General features: G+C 42.5%; 1 protein-coding gene across 1 annotated transcript in view; it reads right to left on the reverse strand.

Annotated features, from left to right (window-relative positions):
- Positions 1-19,155, reverse strand: part of mtss1lb (MTSS I-BAR domain containing 2b) — a 55,536-nt gene extending 36,381 nt beyond the window's left edge. The window contains exons 1-3 of the mRNA XM_080031258.1: positions 19,025-19,155; positions 1,823-1,884; positions 1,275-1,348 (exon numbers count right to left, since the gene is read on the reverse strand). Coding sequence (XP_079887384.1) covers positions 1,275-1,348; positions 1,823-1,884; positions 19,025-19,111 — 223 coding nt within the window. The 5' untranslated portion in view covers positions 19,112-19,155. The remainder of the gene's footprint in view (positions 1-1,274; positions 1,349-1,822; positions 1,885-19,024) is intronic.
- Positions 19,156-19,511: the final 356 nt, after the last annotated feature.

Raw genomic sequence — 19,511 nt, forward strand, 5'->3', positions numbered from 1 at the left:
CACACACTGCCTGGCAGCTGCACCTAATAAGTCACAACAAGGGGAGAAATTCCCACACTGTAAAGTAAGAGAAACTCATAATTTCAAGGGCAACTAACTTACGTTTTAAGGATAACTGCCTACATTTTTTTCATTACATTTTGTTGAGATGACTTATCATTCTGTATTGAAAATGTATAATTCATGTCAATTTTGAGTTCTATAAACTAAGAATTTCGAATGATAAAGAATGTGCCATCTTATGCTCTGTCATTCAGATAACACTCAAAAGTAAGTCGGTCAAAATGTTGATTCAAACATTAAACACTGTAAAAACTCTCTGACCAGAAATAATACTTTTGCACAACTTTGCCTTTTTGGAAGTGGTAGAACTCAAAACTTGAAGCTACATTACAAATATCTAGTGCAGGCAATTTCCTTGAAACTTTGAGTTTAGCCTATCCCTTAGGTTTTCATTTATACAGTGCTGTGATACAGCCTCAGTATTCTCTCTGGTGTCCCTCTGTTCCCTCAGTACCATAGTGTTCAGATGGCCTTCAGTGGGCACTGAGTGTTGGTCTGACCCTCTCAGCTCTCAGCCCACACACATTAGAACTAGTGCACAGCTTCAAGCCTACACATAGAATATCAAGAGTGTCAAGGCAAAAAAAGAGAACACAATCTACTGATCATAATGCGAAATATTGCTGCATATTGTCACATTAAAATATACTGTATATGACATGAATTCTCATCAAACTTTTACCTCCAAAACACTGTTATCAGCCTCAACAAAACCCTGTTATAACTCCCTAGAATGCATAACTGTCTGTAAAGTCTAACAGAATATATCGCCCACGAAAAATACCTTTTATTGACCTCTCCGAGATACTTCCAGCATTGTTTATCTCTGTAAACAGTGCACACGAAAACTGCTTTTGAAGTTTTAGGACAGAGTGTAGCTTTGGGGCTGCTGGAAACACTTTCATCAGCCAAAGGGGAATTGAATAGGCCGCTTGATAACATCTCAACTACATAACAAGATCCCTAACAGTGCTTCCATGTGGAGGGCGCTTCACAGGAGCTATACTTTGGGCTCTTTCTCTGACGCAATAGCACACACACACACGCGCACACATACACACACACACACAAAGACACACACACACACACACACACACACACACACACACACACACACACACACACACACACACACACACACACACACACACACACACACACACACACAAACAGACAACACACCAATACAAACAGGGAGATGTATGTCCTACCTCTGGTGTTGGTAGCCATGTCTGCCACCTTCTGAAAGGCATCCAGGAATGCCACAGCAGCCAGGACAGTGGTTCTAGATGATGACACAGAGACACATTGTTGTCATTGCTACTACTTTCAGCTGATATCAATGTTATCCATACCTGTAGGCAGATACTGTACACCCTACCAACAAGTATTGGGGAAAATAAATACACAGATCATTTGTTGCTGTGTTTATTTTATTGAGAAGAACAACTGCAACCCCTTGAAATGTAGGCATTTACAGGATATCATATGGAAGTACAAATGCCTTTTTTTTCCAATCTGGTAAAAAAAAAATACAGGCCTACTTAGCTATTCCATGCAAATCACTGAAATAAATGCTTAACCCCAACTCTTGTCAATTCACATGTCTGAATTCAAAACATTCAGGCATTAGTATGAGCTACCGAGGCTATTATGAAAAGGATTTATTTCAATGTAGCATAACATCTGCTGCTCTATGATCTACTAGACTGTTTATGTATTTATTGATTGACTTTGTTGTGTTGACGGATAGACTTACCGGAGCTGTGAGTGCAGCTTGGTGGCCTTGGCGCTGAAGTCCTCCCACACAGGATAGGAACACTGGCAACACACAGACAACAAGACAACACGGTCATATGGACTGATATTACATCGTGATACACACCGTAGGCCCAAAACTCACTCCACACTTTTCACTAGGTGCTAGGAGAGAGGTTTCAATTGGAAGTGATAACAACACTGCTTTGGATTTTATTAAGTCAAGTTACGTTTATGTGAGGTGTATGCTGAAGGAGGTGCATTTTTTTTTCACTTGCCAATCTCACAGTCGAATAACCGCAAAATGTGGTTATGAAGCAAGGATTATTCTATTCCGCCTATGAGGGGGTGCTGAATGTCTGATTCTACATAAAAATTGTTTGGTTTCCCCAGGTAAATCATGATACATCGCCTATTGTGGTATAAATATCAGCCTATTATAGTCGCAATAAAATTCATTATTATGCCAAGAAAAGAACACAAACTGTAATTGGGTGCCCCTTTGTCTGGTGTGGAGGACGATGGAAGCAAGTTTTGCAATTGAGAATATGGATCAATGATCACAAAAAATAAACACATGATTCGACAATTAGTCGACTATAGGCAGGATTCGACCAATCAGATTTGACTATGTGTATTCTTAATCAGGGACACCCTTAATATATACACATACAAACATATAGTCAGTCAATCCAACAGTATAAAGAAACTGTTAGAAAATAATGACTAGTTATTATTTATCCTCATTTTTCATATTCTCTTTGTTCTCCTCCTGTATCTCTTTGCCCTGTTCAACCTTTGTCATGAACCTACCTCCCTATTCTCTTTCCACTAAAGCACACACACCCCTGACTCACTGTCTGCTCTATCCATAGCCAGCATCCCCCTCTCAAATGCTCCCTTCATCCCCCAAAACATCAGTCACCCATCCTCTCATCCTCTCCTCTATATGCAGCCATCTAATCCATCTACACATAGACACACACACACACACACACACACACACACACACACACACAAATGCACTCATATATACAAAAACACTTGACAGCCACCGGCATCAGGCAGCATCAAAGGGATTGACTAGAGCAGCCAGAATTGCTAACACAATTCACGTCAGAAGATTGTGTCTCCAATGGCTTCAGCTCCCCACCCACACACACCCACACACACCCCTCCTTTAGACTGGATGACTGCGCTATCACACACACCCAGCCCCAGCAGCACATACTGTATTACATTACACTTGATTCAGGTTAACCTATTACCCTGTTAAGTGCTTGCAAATTGTGTGCATGGGCGTGTGTGGTTGCATTTATATCAGCATGTGGTCCAAATATCAATACATGGACAGAAATATGTGACAAATGTGACCATATGAAAAATGAAAGTTGAGGAAACGCTGGGAATTATTCATAGATAAGGGCAACGGAGGACAGTAGGAAGGAAATGTGTGTGCCAGTGTGTGTGCCAGTGTGTGTGTGCATGTGTGTGTGTGTGTGATGGGGGTGGGGGCATATTCCGACTGGCACAGACAGTATTAGCTGTATACTCTTTGATCCGGCCTGTTTGATGTGGCTTAATTTGGTCTGAAATCACAGTGCTATTCCCCCCTCGGTACCAAAAGCTCCCCCCTCCGACACCCCACCTCAAACACACACACACACACACACCCTTCTCCCTCCCGTTGCTGGCTTTTTGAAGTGCCTGTACGGAGCTTAAGTGGTGTGGATTGGAGATACGGGAGGTGACACCCTCCTTCCTGCACACACACACACACACACACACACACACACACACACACACACACACACACACACACACACACACACACACACACACACACACACACACACACACTCGTGGACGCACACTAGCAGTCCTACATCTTATTATATTTCACTCCAGTGGGAGAGGCTGGTGGCAAGTAACCAAGTGAGGATTGAGTGTGTGCATGTGTGTGTGTGTGTGATTGCTTCCTGTTCCTTAACATATAATTTGGCCAAGTATCTCCACTCAGTCAGAGATACAAAGCAGAGACAGATCTAGACCCACTACAGGCTCCAGGACCACAGACTGGCAGTAAAAACAGGAAATAGAGACAGACGTGGCTGCCCAGAGAAGAGCATGTATATGTGTCTCACTGCCCAAGACTGAGAGGCACTTAAGACACCTAAGAAGTTCTATTCAGTTCTCTAGACTTACTGTGATGTTAACCAGAGGAGAAAGTGACAGGCCAACTTAGTGAAGAGACAACAGCTCCTCCATCAGCTAAATATCTACCTGTCTGCCGTAGCCAAGAGTTGCCAACCATGGTTTTGTGTATGCCAATGACGCTACCATAATTGTGTTGAATACTCTAATAAGTTAATCAGTAATATATTGTGTGGCAGCATGCAATGTGCACTATGGAGGAAAGTTCTGCTTATGTTACAGAAATAAAGAGACCTAACACACACTTTAAAATGACTGAATAAAACCTTGCTCTCACTTCTTTTGCCACAATAAAAAAATCAATGTAGTTAGATGAAAATAACAGAGACCATTTCACACAAGCCTTATTTGGACAATGGACAGAAAACAATTCTCGCCTTGTGTTACATATGTGTTTTGCTGCTGTCTGTATGTATTCCCCTCAAACAGCCAATGCATAACTGTGCAGACTGCAGCTGCATGCTTGCTGTCAATGCGCTGTGTGCGAGTGTCTTTGCCTGTCTGAATGCGTTGACCCAATCTGAATGTTAATAATATTCATGTTTCGTTTTATTTTACTCAGACACATGACGAAGAGATGTAATACTATATGCTGTTGTCTGTAAATTCATTGTTCAATGAGGCAAAAACGTAAAAATAGAGAAAGAATCTCACTAGGGTGAATTCACATATGCGATCACACTGCCTTATGTAACACTAAGCACTGTTCCTTTTCAAGATTCCTTAGATAAGATGAAACTTTAAAGATATGAGCAGCGAACATGGGGAAAGTGAATAATCTAACACAGAACAGAGGCTGTCTGAGGTCAAAGAGCTGCTCTGGGAATTCTTGTGAGAAATGAAAGCGGTTAAACAGCTCTCTGCCTTCTAGCTCCACAAATGTGTGTGTGTGTGTGTGTGTGTGTGTGTGTGTGTGTGTGTGTGTGTGTGTGTGTGTGTGTGTGTGTGTGTGTGTGTGTGTGCGTGTGTGTGTGTGTGTGTGCGTGTGTGTGTGTGTGTGTGTGTGTGTGTGTGTGTGTGTGTGTGTGTGTGTTTGTTTCAATCAGAGAGCTCCGCGACCAGAACCACTTGCACGGCTCACATGATTGTAGGACTTGGAATATCCCAATGGCCGAGGGGCTAACAAGCCAGTGTGTGTGTGTGTGAGAGACACGGAGCAGGAGACAGTGAGTGTGTGAGAAAGCTTTTGGATTGTATACTATTACATCACCATTTCCTGTGTCACCCCCAAAAAAACCTCAGCAGGGCATGCATTACTGCCTCTGAGTCTCCAATATACAGATTCTCACACACACACACACACACACACACACACACACACACACACACACACACACACACACACACACACACACACACACACACACACACACACACACACACACACACACACACACACACACACACACACACACACACACACACATAACTGTTTCATCCCAGTGCAAACATATCATATCTTCCCATGTCACTTCAGGACTAGTGGATAGCAGAATCCAAACTCTCAGCAAAGGAGGGACATTCCCAGCAATCGACAATTCACCTTGATACTTCACCTTTCCCCCCTTCCTTTACACCCTCCCTTCCTTCCTACTTCCTCAGGATAAAGCCACAGTGAATGTGATGAGCCGTAGGGCTGTCACCTCCCATTCACTTTGTGTGTGGAGAATGGCAAAGGGCATAATAAGTAGTTTAAATCAAACAGCTTTGGAAATGTGTAATCTATAATGTCAATTTGCCTCATGAACCCAAAACTTAAAGGTGGAGTCAACGATTCCAGAAATGCTTGTTGATTTTTTTTTTTTTGTCAAAATCAGTGAATATCTCCTGACGATCCGTGAAAAATCTGGTGTTCATTCACAGGCTATATGCTCTGTAAGGCTACATAGCTATCAGTAGTGGATCGTGAGCAGATATTTACTGATATTGACAAAACGTTATTTTGTCAACAAGCATTCTGCAGAATCGCTGCCTCCACCTTATAAACAAGCATAGGGGCCAGACTGATAAGGGGATGATGTTTCCTCCCACAGGATGGTTGACCGCATTGTCACCTTTGGTCTGGCTGTAACTTTAACCCCAAACACAAAAACTGTCTCTCTCTTCTTCCGTCCTTTCAGAAACAGAAATATGTTGTTGACTGATATATTGAATTGCCATTCCTTCGTCCCTCTTTTACCCTACCAGCCATCCTTAATACCTAAATAGCAATGGACATAATCAGTGTTCAAGGGATGTACAGTAAGAATCATCTCAACTGGAAATCTTGAGCTTACTAGTGTATGAAAATGGATTGATGGTACGAAACCAAAAAAGGCCATTTTTTAAAAATAGATTCCATCACTCCAGTTAGCCACTAAAGGAACCCACCAAGCTTTGGATGACATAACAGGAAGTTTAATGTTGCCATGGACACACTGATTTTCCTGTGTACTACACCTGAGCACCACCTTGTTCCAGATCAGTGAATTTCAACACACAACTCAGATTTGTTCAGTGATTAAAAATAGTTCTGTCATTGTGCCCACTGACCAATCAACGGCAAGTCATCTGCGTACATGGATAGACAGCCTCCTACCAACATCCATGAAAAACGCAAAGCAAATTAGATAGACACAGCTGCTGTACAAGTTGATAAGGTTGGACTCAGAAATATTGACTCTTTTGAGTTTGCATGTCTCTTGGATCAGTGTAGAAAAACAAGATAACCTCTACTGCAGAAATGGAACTTGGTGGGATGGTTACATCACTCACTACTGATTGATCTGGGCAAAGCACAACCAAATAACACATCCCGACAACAAGAAATCCACTAACGTTAACGTTAAGTGTCAGGCTGTAACAACGAAGCGATAATAACTGGACATGTTGCGTTGATCGGACCAAATTGTGTTTGTATTTACGACAAATCTGGACCAATAAAAGTCATGCTGGTTTTTGCTATACTTGCGGTTTCTGTTAGCACTGTAACCAGGTCATACAGACAACATTCACTTGAGGAACAACTCTCAACATGAAGACCATCAGGCAATATCTGAAATCCTGAGAACTGTCATTGTTGTATTGATGATTTTGAAACATACGTATGTGTATATGAAAACACTAATGTATGGTGCTTGCTTTTGTATTCTGATTTCAGAAAAAGGGGTGCCATCCCTGGTGCGAATTGTATCAACCAGGTTTAAACTGTATATTTTGTGTGTGTGTGTGTGTGTGTGTGTGTGTGTGTGTGTGTGTGTGTGTGTGTGTGTGTGTGTGTGTAAATAAAGATAACGACAGTGTAAAATGTGCTTTACACTCCACTTGAACCCTACTGCTTTAAATCCAACAGAGCACACCAAGGACACTTCCTTTATTCCTCCTATAATAATCCTTTATCCCTGATACTCAGCAATATATTGACTATTTCCCCCATTACACCATTTCTTCTCTGGGTAATCCTTATTTTCATCTGGTCCTCACTGTGGACTCTGGGGTGCTGTCAACAGTCCTCGTGGCCTAGTTCTCAGAGCACCGCTAGTCCACTGTCTGTCCAGCACTCCATTGAGAGCTCCACTCCACCAACTCACTACAGTGGATGAGAAGCTTACTGTCTCCCCTCTCGTTCTTTTGTTCCCTTTGTTTCCCCCCACAGCAAGACAGAAAAACAAGAGGAAATCCAGCAAGCGAGAGAGAGAGAGAGAGACAGAGAGAGGGAGGGTGAGAGTGAATGGGTGGAGAGAGAGAGAGAGGGATGGAAGGATTAGCCAGATTTTTTTTTTGTCGTAGTACAATCGAGCCAATTCACACGTTAGAACGAGAAAAGGCAAAGAAGCAGACAAAAGGGGGGTGATTTCACAGAGCTTCATATCCATAATCGACTGGATGGGTCGTTTCAAAGAGGATCAAGCTGAAAAATTGTTATCAAAGTTGGGGGATGGATGTACAGTATATAGCCCACACAGAGAAATGCTACTGTACGTACTATCGTGTCTCGTGCTGTCTTTTGTCCTAACCGTTACAGGGATTCTTTATTCATTTCAGGTACATCTTAATGTACTGGTGTGGAATATCAAAAGGGATTGGATACTGACATTACTTTAGAAATGAAGAAATAAAGTGAAGCCTGTAAACTGCATTTTGATAAGACTAGAATCAAATCTTTTCCAAGCTGGTCTTGTCTAAATAATTCATACTAATGCTAATTTACTGAGCCAGCAAACCATCTCCTCTGTATTTTTCCATCAAAATAGCTGTCTCAGTTTCACAGTTATGTTTCCGGTTGATCACCGTAAAAATGTGGAGGAAAAATGTCAATCTTTCCTCCATGTTTGTTTAGGTATCCAGTTGGTACAGTGTTTCCTCCACAGCATGATAAGCAATTATTACATTATGAAATATAATATGTGTCTCTTATCAAGCTTCAAGTCAAACGAGCTGTGATGCCACATCGCAAAGAAAAAATCAATTGTAATGGGTGAAGTGATTGTTTAAAACCGTCATCTCATCTCAATTTAATTTCAATTCAAGCCTTTATTGTCAGTGTGCTTGTCAAATGCAACTACATTATGAGCACTAGCAGTAACTAGATTATGATTAATTCAATATGTGATTCAATTAGTTTGAACGCTGCTTTATTTTTGGAGTATACTATGTTTTCCTCAAGCATTAATCAGTCCAAGTCTAAGTGGAGTCATGATATTCCTCCACCATGCTGAGTAAAAGAACACACGGACCGGCACTTTGTTTTCAAAGGAGCAGCGTGCAGATGAGCAGACAGAGGCGGCCTCGCTGCATAATTGATGAAGTGCAGCAGCTAATTCCAATCAAAAACACTGTGACGAGGGGAAAGACGAAACCATCTGTGTGCTGTTGGGTCGGTGTGCTGCGCGGCCACAGATCACAGACACACTTTCAGTGAAACATCTGCCCAAAAGCATGTCTGCAACGTGTTTTGGGGAACAACAGAGCTTGTGGATGTCATGTTATATGCCAGACCGGGGTGGTAGTGAATGCACACACACACATCATCAGTTGCTACAATTCATTTTGCTATATCACTGCAGGAAAGGGAAGACAAGGATGTAGCTGCTGTCCAGTTCATGTTGTTCATACATCTCTGTGCTGTCTGCCTGGCTGATGCTTTATGCTGCTGTGAAAGTGGCAGGTTATTACATTTATAGGGCCGCCTCATATTGCTTGTAGCACTGGCCAAGGTGTCTGTCCATGGACTTACTATTTACTGTTGGCCATCACTGCTTAGAGAACTTTCTTTTTTCTTTATGCCTCACAGGCGATGATGGAAGAGCAGAGGCTTTATGTTTTCGGGTTGTCCATCTGTCCTGGGACATTCTTGTGAACGTGATATATAATGAAACGCTTCTTCAAACTTTGCACAAATGTCCACTGTGGCCCAGGGATGAAGTGATCAGCTTTTGGACGTCATGGGTCAAACTCACTCTTGGACTCGAGCATAAACTTGTCTCAAAAGTCAAGGGCACTGTGACCTCAAATCTTGTGAGCAAGATATTTTATTCTTTCAGGGATTTGTGTCAAATTTAGCAAAAACTTACCCTTAGATAGATAGATGGATGGATGGATATATAGATAGAAAGACAGACAGACAGACAGACAGACAGACAGACAGACAGACAGACAGATCGATAGAATTTGATTTCCACTTCTCATTTAAAAGCTCTTAAGACTTTTCAGGCCTACGCAGAATTTTCAGCACGTAAATATTCAGGCATTGCTCAAAAAAATGTAAAGAGAGATTTATACATAGACAGCATGTTGACAACAGACAAGACAGAGAGGCTCCACCATCTACATTATCTTTTATTGGGCGCTATGTTCACAAGCAGCCATCGCTCATGCAGGCTCTTATGGATATAAAGATGTCACTTCTTTCCTCTGCTATGCCGGGCTGAGAGTCATTATTATCTGCACTGCTCCATGGGTGTGAGGGGGCTGTTGATGCTCCCTGAAGGTGAGTCCGTCACACCACTTAGTGGAAGTGACGGCATCTGTCACTGTGACCCTCAGCACTCAGAGCTGTGTGTTGCCTATATGCAGAGATGAGGGGGACAGGGACATACAGCTGAGGAAAAGGAACATTACAGGTACAGCTTGTTGGGTTGGTTTTATAGACTGCACTTGAACAGTGTAGTCTCAACAGCTCAGCTTTAACCAATAAAGGGTCTGGCACACCGACTACCTGTCAAGCAGCAAGCAAACACACTATGTCAGTGTGAAGCTGGTGATAATAGTGGGGCATTAAGCTGCTAGTTGGAGATCAAAACAGAGCTAAAAGGAGAATCTATTGGACTGACATGCATCCTATGGCCAGAGACACAACTCCAAATGGTTGCTGTTGTTGGCCCATATCTATAGAATGACTACTAAAGCAACTCGTTTCTGACAGGTTTGCCACAACAACTTAGCATGTCAATATTTATTTTTCAGATTGTTTCATTGCCACCAATGGGCACCAAAAAAAATTAGCTTTAATAATAATTTTACTAATTGAAAAATCCAAAGGAACCTTAACATAACATCTGTTGTGTAATTCTGACCATAGCCTGACCCCTCTCTTTCCTTGCTAAGGTTTTGCTAATGTTTCCGTCAGGGCTTTCTAAAGGGCAAAATAACTAGCCCTTTTTCTGAAGGACCTCAAACATAAATTTGACATTCCATCGATATTACAACCCATCAGTTGGGCTATACATTTAAGCATACTATATTACTGTCAGTAGTGTGTAGAGTAGTTTTAATTTGAACTTTCTGTTGCATAACGTCATAATGTGCACATTTAGTTTCTGCCTGTGTTGTCCTCCACAGTGCAATGCCCTGGAAGGTATTCAGATGTAAAGTCATTCAAACACATGACAGTATACGGCAGATGGGGCTGCACCGCACTAGTCAGGGGTGATGGGGAGGCGGGGCCCAGTTTCTACATGGCTGAACGCATATGCTGCAATGTTATGTGTTCTTTCTCTGAGTTCCTCTACAGCTGCCACATTCTGCAGCATCTGGCATGTATTGATTTAGATGTACCTATAAATTAGCTCTCGTCCAAATTTGTAAACTGACCCCACCATCCTACAAAGAAACGTGATCACAAGCGGAGTTTAGTCCAACACAAATATATATTTTTAAATGTTAAATGTGATATATAGAGCATGAAGGGAGCTATCGGTCCATTCAGTACTTTCTTTTTTTTTGAAAATGGACAGGAGAATATTGATTTGGCCACATTCATTGTTATTCTCTGTCTCTGTGCCTGGCCCGTTCATAATGATCAGTGTGTTTTACAGTGAACAGCTGAGTGTGATGAGAAGGCTTTGACAGCTCTGACAAAGGGCTTCAGTGAGAGAGGCTTGTCTTGGCTCTGCTCCCAGCAGCCACCACTCCTCCCTCCCCACCGCCAGTCCTCCCCATTCATCTCCCCCGGCCCTAACGAGCCCCCGGGCCATACCCACTTCACAGATTTTAACGAGCTCTAACGAGGGAGCAGCACTGTATTCCTTTACCCCGGCCTATGTCTTTGGCTGGCACGTTGGCACCTTTTTAAATGTATGAATCCAATTGAAAGTTTACACAAGGGTTGTTTTTGGTATTGACAAAAACAGTTTCAAAGTCAAAATCTTTTGAATGGCTTGAAAACAAAACTGTGCATGTCGGTGAAATGAATTTCCCTTAATGCTGCAACACACAAACATCCTGCCCTCAACTCACTTGCACTTTTTTCACAGCTTCTCGGGATAATCGATTGCTTGGCCCCATGCGTTGCACCTTTTTGATCCAACTGTCACCTACATAAGAAATTCAGTTAAAGGTGAAGTAAGCAATTTATTTATGTTAATATAAGTGTTAAATCGCTCTTTATTCATACAGTGATCACTTATATAGTGTGCACGTTTCATAAAGCCAATCTCTCAGTCACCTGCTCTGCATGTAATCGGCAAATAAACTTTTCAGGGATCCCGAAACTGATATCCAATCAGTATAGAGAGAACGCTACAAACCGGAACCCGTCTCACTGCCGGTGCACGCGCAGAGCGACAGATGGGTGAATGTGTATGCGCCTACAATGGCGGAGCAGGTAAACATCCTTCCCAATGTCTGTTTTGATGGTTTTTATCATGTTTTATCACACTTACTTATCTGAGATGATGCTAGAAAACTTGCTGCTTGAAGCATTAATGTGGTGACGTGGGGACGAGGGAGGGGACTGCTAACTGCAGTCAGTGACAGGAAGTTAGCTAAACTGACCATTCCGCTTACTGAACCTTTAAGAAATCCTTGAAAGATAAAAAAATATATATTTCAGGAATAGCAGAGTGGAAATATTCCGATGGATAAAAATCACTTCTACTATGAATTCATGCGTTAAATAAAATATCATACCATATGTATTCAGTTAAGTAGATTGACTCTCCTGAATCAGCTGCCGTGTACTAGCATTGACAGCTGTTAAATAAGTTACCGTAAAAGCTCATTTATGCCCTACTTTAGATGCGCAAACAGATACGGAAGGAGCTTTCTGTCAATACTCTGCGTTCATTCCGTTCGTATTTCTGGACGTTTTTTGCAAGCTTGCAGATATGGGCCAAAAGTTGCAGTACCACAGACAATCGTGGGGGTAGTGTATTCCAACACGAAACACAAACATACTTCAAATAGTCCGAAAATTTCAAAACTTTGAGAGAATCACCAAACCAGTTGACATAAAGTGGATTAATCCTATCAGCTCCACACAACTCTCTCTGTGTTTCTAAATATGGCAGCATTTACAAACTGGTGTCGCCCCCCGACACTAGCGAAGGAGCTCATAAGAATCCCAAGAAGCGCCAGAGAAGTACAGCAGACGGTATACAATCCGTGCGCGACCACCAAAGGCTTTCCTCATGTAGATGCGCTGACAGTGTTGTTGTAATTACTCAGAACTCCTCATTGGTGCGACAGCAGTTACTCACTATAGCTTTAACTTCCATTCCAATGTAATGGACGCAGAAATGCATGCGGTCAGTGCCCATTATACCATTTAAAATGTCTGTTATAAAAGCCCAGGTGCAAATGATAAGATGATTAATGGCTGAAATCCTTATAGTTGCTTTGGGTTCTGACTCATCGGTGTGTCTCACTGAACAGTAAATAGAGCAGAGCCTAAAGTCATTAGCTACACCTGTACTTTTCGTGCTATCACAAGCCAAAATGTCTGCTGTGAAATAGGCGTATTGTGGAACATTTTGCTCGATTGGATATTTCTTTTTTACAAATTGGTCTGGCTTTTTTTGCTTCTTTTGTATTTCTGACACGCAACCTGGCCTCAAAAATGAAACAACAGTGGTTAGGACCACACGGACACAAACACACCATAGATGGGACTAATGATGCGCTTTCCACAGAGCTTCTTCACTTGGCCCAGAGTCATAGGACATAATTGTCACAAGCTTTCTAAAGGGCCCGACCACAATGGGCAGGCTATGCGAGGACACTGACCAGTTTACTTCAAGGTCTCCTGGTCTGTTGATGTTGTTGTTGTTTTTCCAGTTCACTTCCTTAACAAGGGGGCCTATAAGCCTTGTTATCTTGTAAGTACATGTGCATTATGTTCATTCTTTCAACCAACCAATCGCAAAGTGGGGAGTAACGTGACAACCGGGACAACTGTGTAGTACTACAGTCTTTTACAAGCATTTGACAACTCAAACAATTAGCAAATGTAACCATACCTACGAGGCATGGTGGTGGCTTTATGTTTTGGATGTGTTTTTCAACAGCGAGAAAAACGAGAGAAAGGACGGCAAAGCAGTGAAAGGGGGCAATGCAATGTTGAGGTGAAATAATTACCAGTAGTAGAGTAATCAGTTAGTCCGTCCGCTGAAAACCATACGGCACAATTTTCAGTTTTTAGGGTGACCAAAATACAGTGAGACATTCCACAATTGAGAAAAATATCAACTCTCTCAACTTTTTAATTACAAACTTTTTTTCTCTCTCTCTCTATTAGTGATTTAAACAATCTAATTGGAGATGTTGACTACTACTCAAATTTGCAAATGTCAATAGGCTATACAGTATTTAGCATGAGAGATACAAACAAGAGCCTCAAGCAACAGCACAACAAGGATGTAATGACCTAATTACTAAGTATTAAAACATGAAGACACAAAAAAATTATTCAGCTCATAAGTCATAACCTCTGTGAATCAGCACAAATGATTAGCAGATAATTCAACAGGACTACAAGCTAAAAAGAGACTTAATAAAAAGGCCTGAAACGCCGTCTCTTCTCTCCAGCTTTTTAAGGGAACAGGAAATCATATTCTTCTTTATACCATCCTACTGCTGCTGTCAACAATACATCACGCAGTAACCAGTGGACCATATAGCCAGCTGACCGTGAACATGACCTCTGTGTCTCATCATATTACCCCTCTGTGACCTGTGTGTGTGTGTGTGTGTGTGTGTGTGTGTGTGGGTGGGTTTGGAAGTGTGTGTGTGTGTGTGTGTATGTGTAATTCAGAGAGATGCGAGACATAGCCTCCAGGGATACGCATTGGGAGACAACAACATAATGCCCCTACTCACGCACACAATTCACTGTGTAAGTGTATGAGAGTGTTTCATACTGTATGTATGACAGACAGAATAACAGAAACCAAAAAAACTGCAAGATTTTCACTTTAAAGCTGATGTTTTTTTGTCATGAGCTTCCATGCAACTCTATATCACGCTGTGCACCATCATTCATTACAGCTATCAGGTCTAAAAACACAAAAGAGATCAAGGCCAATTTGCATATATCACACACACACACAGAACACACACTTAAAGCAGACACACAGGGAGTGACCGGTCGCCTTAGGTGAAGGATCTGCTGAGGAGAAAAAGAGGAAGGGAGGACCCGGGGAGGGGCAGGAGGAGGAAGAGGAATATGATGGGGAAAGAGGAAGAAAAAGTGCTTTCTAAACAGCATGGATTTTAAAAAGTGCTGACTTTGGCTGAGAGCAGCATTAAGCTTGGCTCTTGCTGTGAACAAGAGCACACGTGGCATATATGAGGACCACTAATAAAGATGAAAGAATCTAACAAACTTGGGATGGCAGGATGGCATAGTGGCTACAAAGGTTGTCCCCAAACTGAAAGCAAAGGTTGGAATACAGCCTAATGGAGCTTTTCCACTACATGGTACCGGCTCTAATCTAATCTACTTGCCTTGTTTAGTTTTCCACTATGGAAATGTACCTGGTACCTACTGTTTTGGTCTCTGACCTGAAACACTGCAGACCACTGATTGGTCAGGGCGTCATAAGTGGGCGGAACCCCATCCTGTGGTCACTCCACAAGGCACAGCTGTTCCTTATGTTGGTGGCCAACGAGAGAATCAAGGAATGAGAGTCTACCAGCAACTTTAGGAAGAGATGGCAGTGCACATACTATGCATCAGTAAACAGTAGGCCCACTCTCTGTGGGAGTTCATAATTATCCGAGCATCCTCTTGCTGGTCAAGTTTCATTGTGTTGAACAATGTTGAGCATAAAATATATTTTTCAGACCTGCCATTTAAAGTCCAGAAATGTCATGACATATGGAGATATGCAGAGATTGATATGGAGATGGTTAGATATGGAGTACTCACAACATAACATAATTATGTACACAAAGTGGCCGTCCATATTTCTGGGAAACAGTAAAAACTCTTGTTGATGCATGGTAATGATTTTGTGGAGGACCCTCGCTAATCTTCAGGCACTTTAAACTCACAGCTGAGTGGACTTAAGATTGGTGTCAAAACTACTTGGACCACCAGTCATCTATAAGGAATAAAGACAATAAAAGATACAGTACAGCTATTCAAGCGACTGTATTTCATTTGATTTAACTTCAGGGTTGCTACATAACATATTGTCAGTGACACCTACAGCATAATACAAGTTTCAATGATATTTGATCAAGGTCTGAATCTATAGAATCTGATCTGATAGATAGGTGAACAGTCACATTACCTGTCAGTGTACAGCGTAGTAGAACATAGATCATATGGACTGTTAGAGTGTGCGGTGCTCACATTGTGCATTGCTATTTTTAAGACGTCTCCATTTGCCCCAGATATGCATCCACACGGTCAGCTCTGATCTGTGCCAGAGCTGTTTCCCAAAACCAACAAAGAAGATGTATTAATTAGTTTGCTCAGACAAAAGGCTTCTCCTATGCTGGAGCTATAAACACTGATTAAAGCCACATTGTGTCCGTGTTGAGTCAAAGTGTGTTATAGGGCTGATGACGTAATGGTTCTCATCTGCTCACTGACGTTCATTCAGTGCCTCTTTGGGGACTCAAGGAATTCATCCATTCCAGACTAGGGCAGTGGTGTTCTTTGGCCCAGGTTGTATTGACCCATATATATCAAAGTGGGCTGGATGACATGGAAAAGAAGACCATTAGAAAACTGGATGAATAATAGATAGAAAAAGAGACTTGAGGAAATGACTTTAAAGTGGTAGTCCTTAAAAAATTGATCAGCCAATTTGATTTTGTATTTTGTGTTTCGATGTTGATGCATTGGCACCAGAGAGACAGAGAGAAGTACCAGACATAGATAAAGAGGAAATGTTTTAGAATACAGTATGATGTCAGCCTAGAAGACGCTTTGATTATATTAATTATGACATATTTTCAACGCCTTGTGAAATGTGATCAAATGAACCGGGTTATTTTGAGAAAGCCTGGCAATGCTAACAGACGGATATAAAGGCAAAGAGTCAGCTGAAGACACAGCTTTCTTCAGACTACAATGACAGCATGCTGCTGCTCTGTAAGTCCAGAGGGCAATCAGCTGAGTGTTCATGCTAAACCATTGCTGCTAACTAAATACCAACACTCTATGTTATGGGGTTATTTGACAAGAAGCAATTGCAGTGTAACGTACTGTCCCAATAGAGCAATTTGCTTAAACACATCACCGGGCCAACATGCACCTCTCACTTTATACCTAATGTCCTGTACTTGGTTAAGATTATGTGTCACAGGTGCATATGATGTTGCTATGCAACCAACGCCAATTATCTCATGGGGATGGACTTTTGACAAGTCTGTTATTATCTCACAATAGTTTGTTTGGCAGAATAATGATTTCCCATTAGCAGGAACCATTAAGCTGCCTTGATGTTAGATCTGCATGGTGAGTGCATTACAACTATCTCAAGTATACACACCATGTCTACCATACACAAGACAAGCAGTGCTAATTTCATGTCACAATGGCGTTGCTTGTTTTGACGGACCAACAGTTGATAAACAGATTTTGGCATAGAAGACACTAAGTGCTGTTGCACCCTCAGCAATTTAGAGTCGAACAGTTAATAACGTTAAGTTAATAAACATGTAAACATTAGGATAACCATTATTTATGTTTGTCATTATGTTGTTACTTATCAAGCCTCTGGAAAATATGCTACTATCTAGAGGTTAGATTATGTGGCCTGGAGTAGCGGAGCGAGGCAGGACTCGTGCCATTGTATTAATATTGACTCGATGTCCAGGATCATGCCAGTAGCCTACATCCCCTTTCCCTATATAGTCCTACTACTCCCACACAGCCCAATAACCTCTCTGTATGGCACACCAAGCTAAAAACACTGAGTTATGACCTCTACCATCCAGGGTCATACAGAAAATATCAAAATGTGCAGAAGCGAAAAGATTTGTTTGTGGGGACAATGTCTATTTTATCCTTTCATGGACCAAACACTAGCCTGCTACCCATGTGCATCTCCATTAATGACGCAGACATGCACTAACCACAGTATTGAGAAGGGGAGAGAGAGATAGACAAAGAGGAAGGGAGGACGTGGACATGACAGGCAGAGGCAGACATATTGACAGACAGACAGGGACTGTATGGTGAACCATTTGATGGATGCTCTCATCCAAAGCGTCTCACAACAGCCCGAGTGACTACAGTGAATTTAGCATGGGTGGTTGGGTTGAACCACTAAAGCCTGGTAGTATACGCCGCTGTTGGTAACATGCAGGACAGACAGACCGATCACACACACAGGCAGGCAGGCAGTGAGGACAGACAGCCAGGGGGTCTGGGCGTCTGACGGCTGCACGGCTTCTCACGCCTTCATGTTTTCCTGCCTGATCAGCTTGACGGAAAATCAATGACGCTGCACTCTTATGGAGAGACACACTATTGGAAAATGCATGGACGACACAGACTGAATATGCAATAGTCATGCCTGTGTGTGTGTGTGTGTGTCTCTCTCAGCGGCGGGTTTAAGCTTGAAGCGGCGGACAAACAAGACAACGGTAAATGTGATGACGACGAAGCAATTACGCACTGAAGGGCCACATGTGTGACGGAATGTGTCAGAGAGCTGTAGGCCTATCCTCGCCGACATATGGCACATATGTGGGGCACATCCGCTTTTGTCTAATATGCCAATCTGCCCCCATACATTCACCGAGCTCAATGGCATGATTTGGGTATCGGGGTTTTTGATGAGACCCAGCGCTCTAACGTAGCCTAGGCCATTCAATTTGACAAACAAGCCATATAGGCCTATGATTTTGACAGATTGACGCATTCGAAAGCCTGTGTGAAAACAGCATCACGCCATACATGTCCAATAACGGATGCATTGCCATTCATATGCGCAGCCAGTATTGAGGGGATGGAGGAGGAGGAGGAGGAGTAGGGCAAGTTTCGCACCAACAACCCACCACCGGGCCGCCGCATTACTGTCTGTCAAAAACGGGTGCATCACTGCGTCTTTATGTGTGAATATGCAACCTAATTTCACAGCAGTTTATAGAGGTGTGTGCATAGACATTTTAAAACGTGTAGCCTAATTGAAAGCTCCCATTCTGAGTATAGGCTGTAGGCTGTATGGTTATGCTCAGGGTGGAATCACATGTGTTTTACCACGATCACGGATCCATTATAACGTTGAGAAAAGAGAGAGAGAGAGTGAGAGAGAGAAAAGCTTTTATTTACCTTCATGTCGTTGACAATCGCCTGGAATAGACCCCCGAGGGCCCCGCATTCCTTCTCCACGGTCTCCATGTTTGCCAAATCCACCATTCACCGGAATTTGCAAAAGCGCGCACCAACTGCGCGCTACCAACACCCAGCAGGAAAAAAATATATATATGCAAAAATGTATTTCCACAAAAATCACGACTGTACGGGGCTCTCCGGTTTCCCCTTCAAACCGGGAGAGCGAGAGTAACTGAGGGATGCAGCAGGAATTATGAGGAGAGGGGGGAGTGGAAAAAAGAAAGAAAAGATGCCGAATGAAACGGCTTGCGCTGCGGTCTCTTCCTCGCGAAGGGAAGATGGGTTGTAGGAGAGGAAATATGGTCTCTCTCGCTCGCTCGCTCGCTCGCTCTCTCTCTCTCCCTCTCTCTCTCTCTCTCTCTCTCTCTCTCTCCCTCTCTCTCACACTCAGTCTCTCTCTCTCCGGCACTGGGTCAGTCAGGCG

The sequence above is a fragment of the Ammodytes marinus genome (assembly GCF_949987685.1).
Source record: "Ammodytes marinus genome assembly, chromosome: 1".
In the NCBI taxonomy this organism is placed as follows: Eukaryota; Metazoa; Chordata; class Actinopteri; order Uranoscopiformes; family Ammodytidae; genus Ammodytes; species Ammodytes marinus.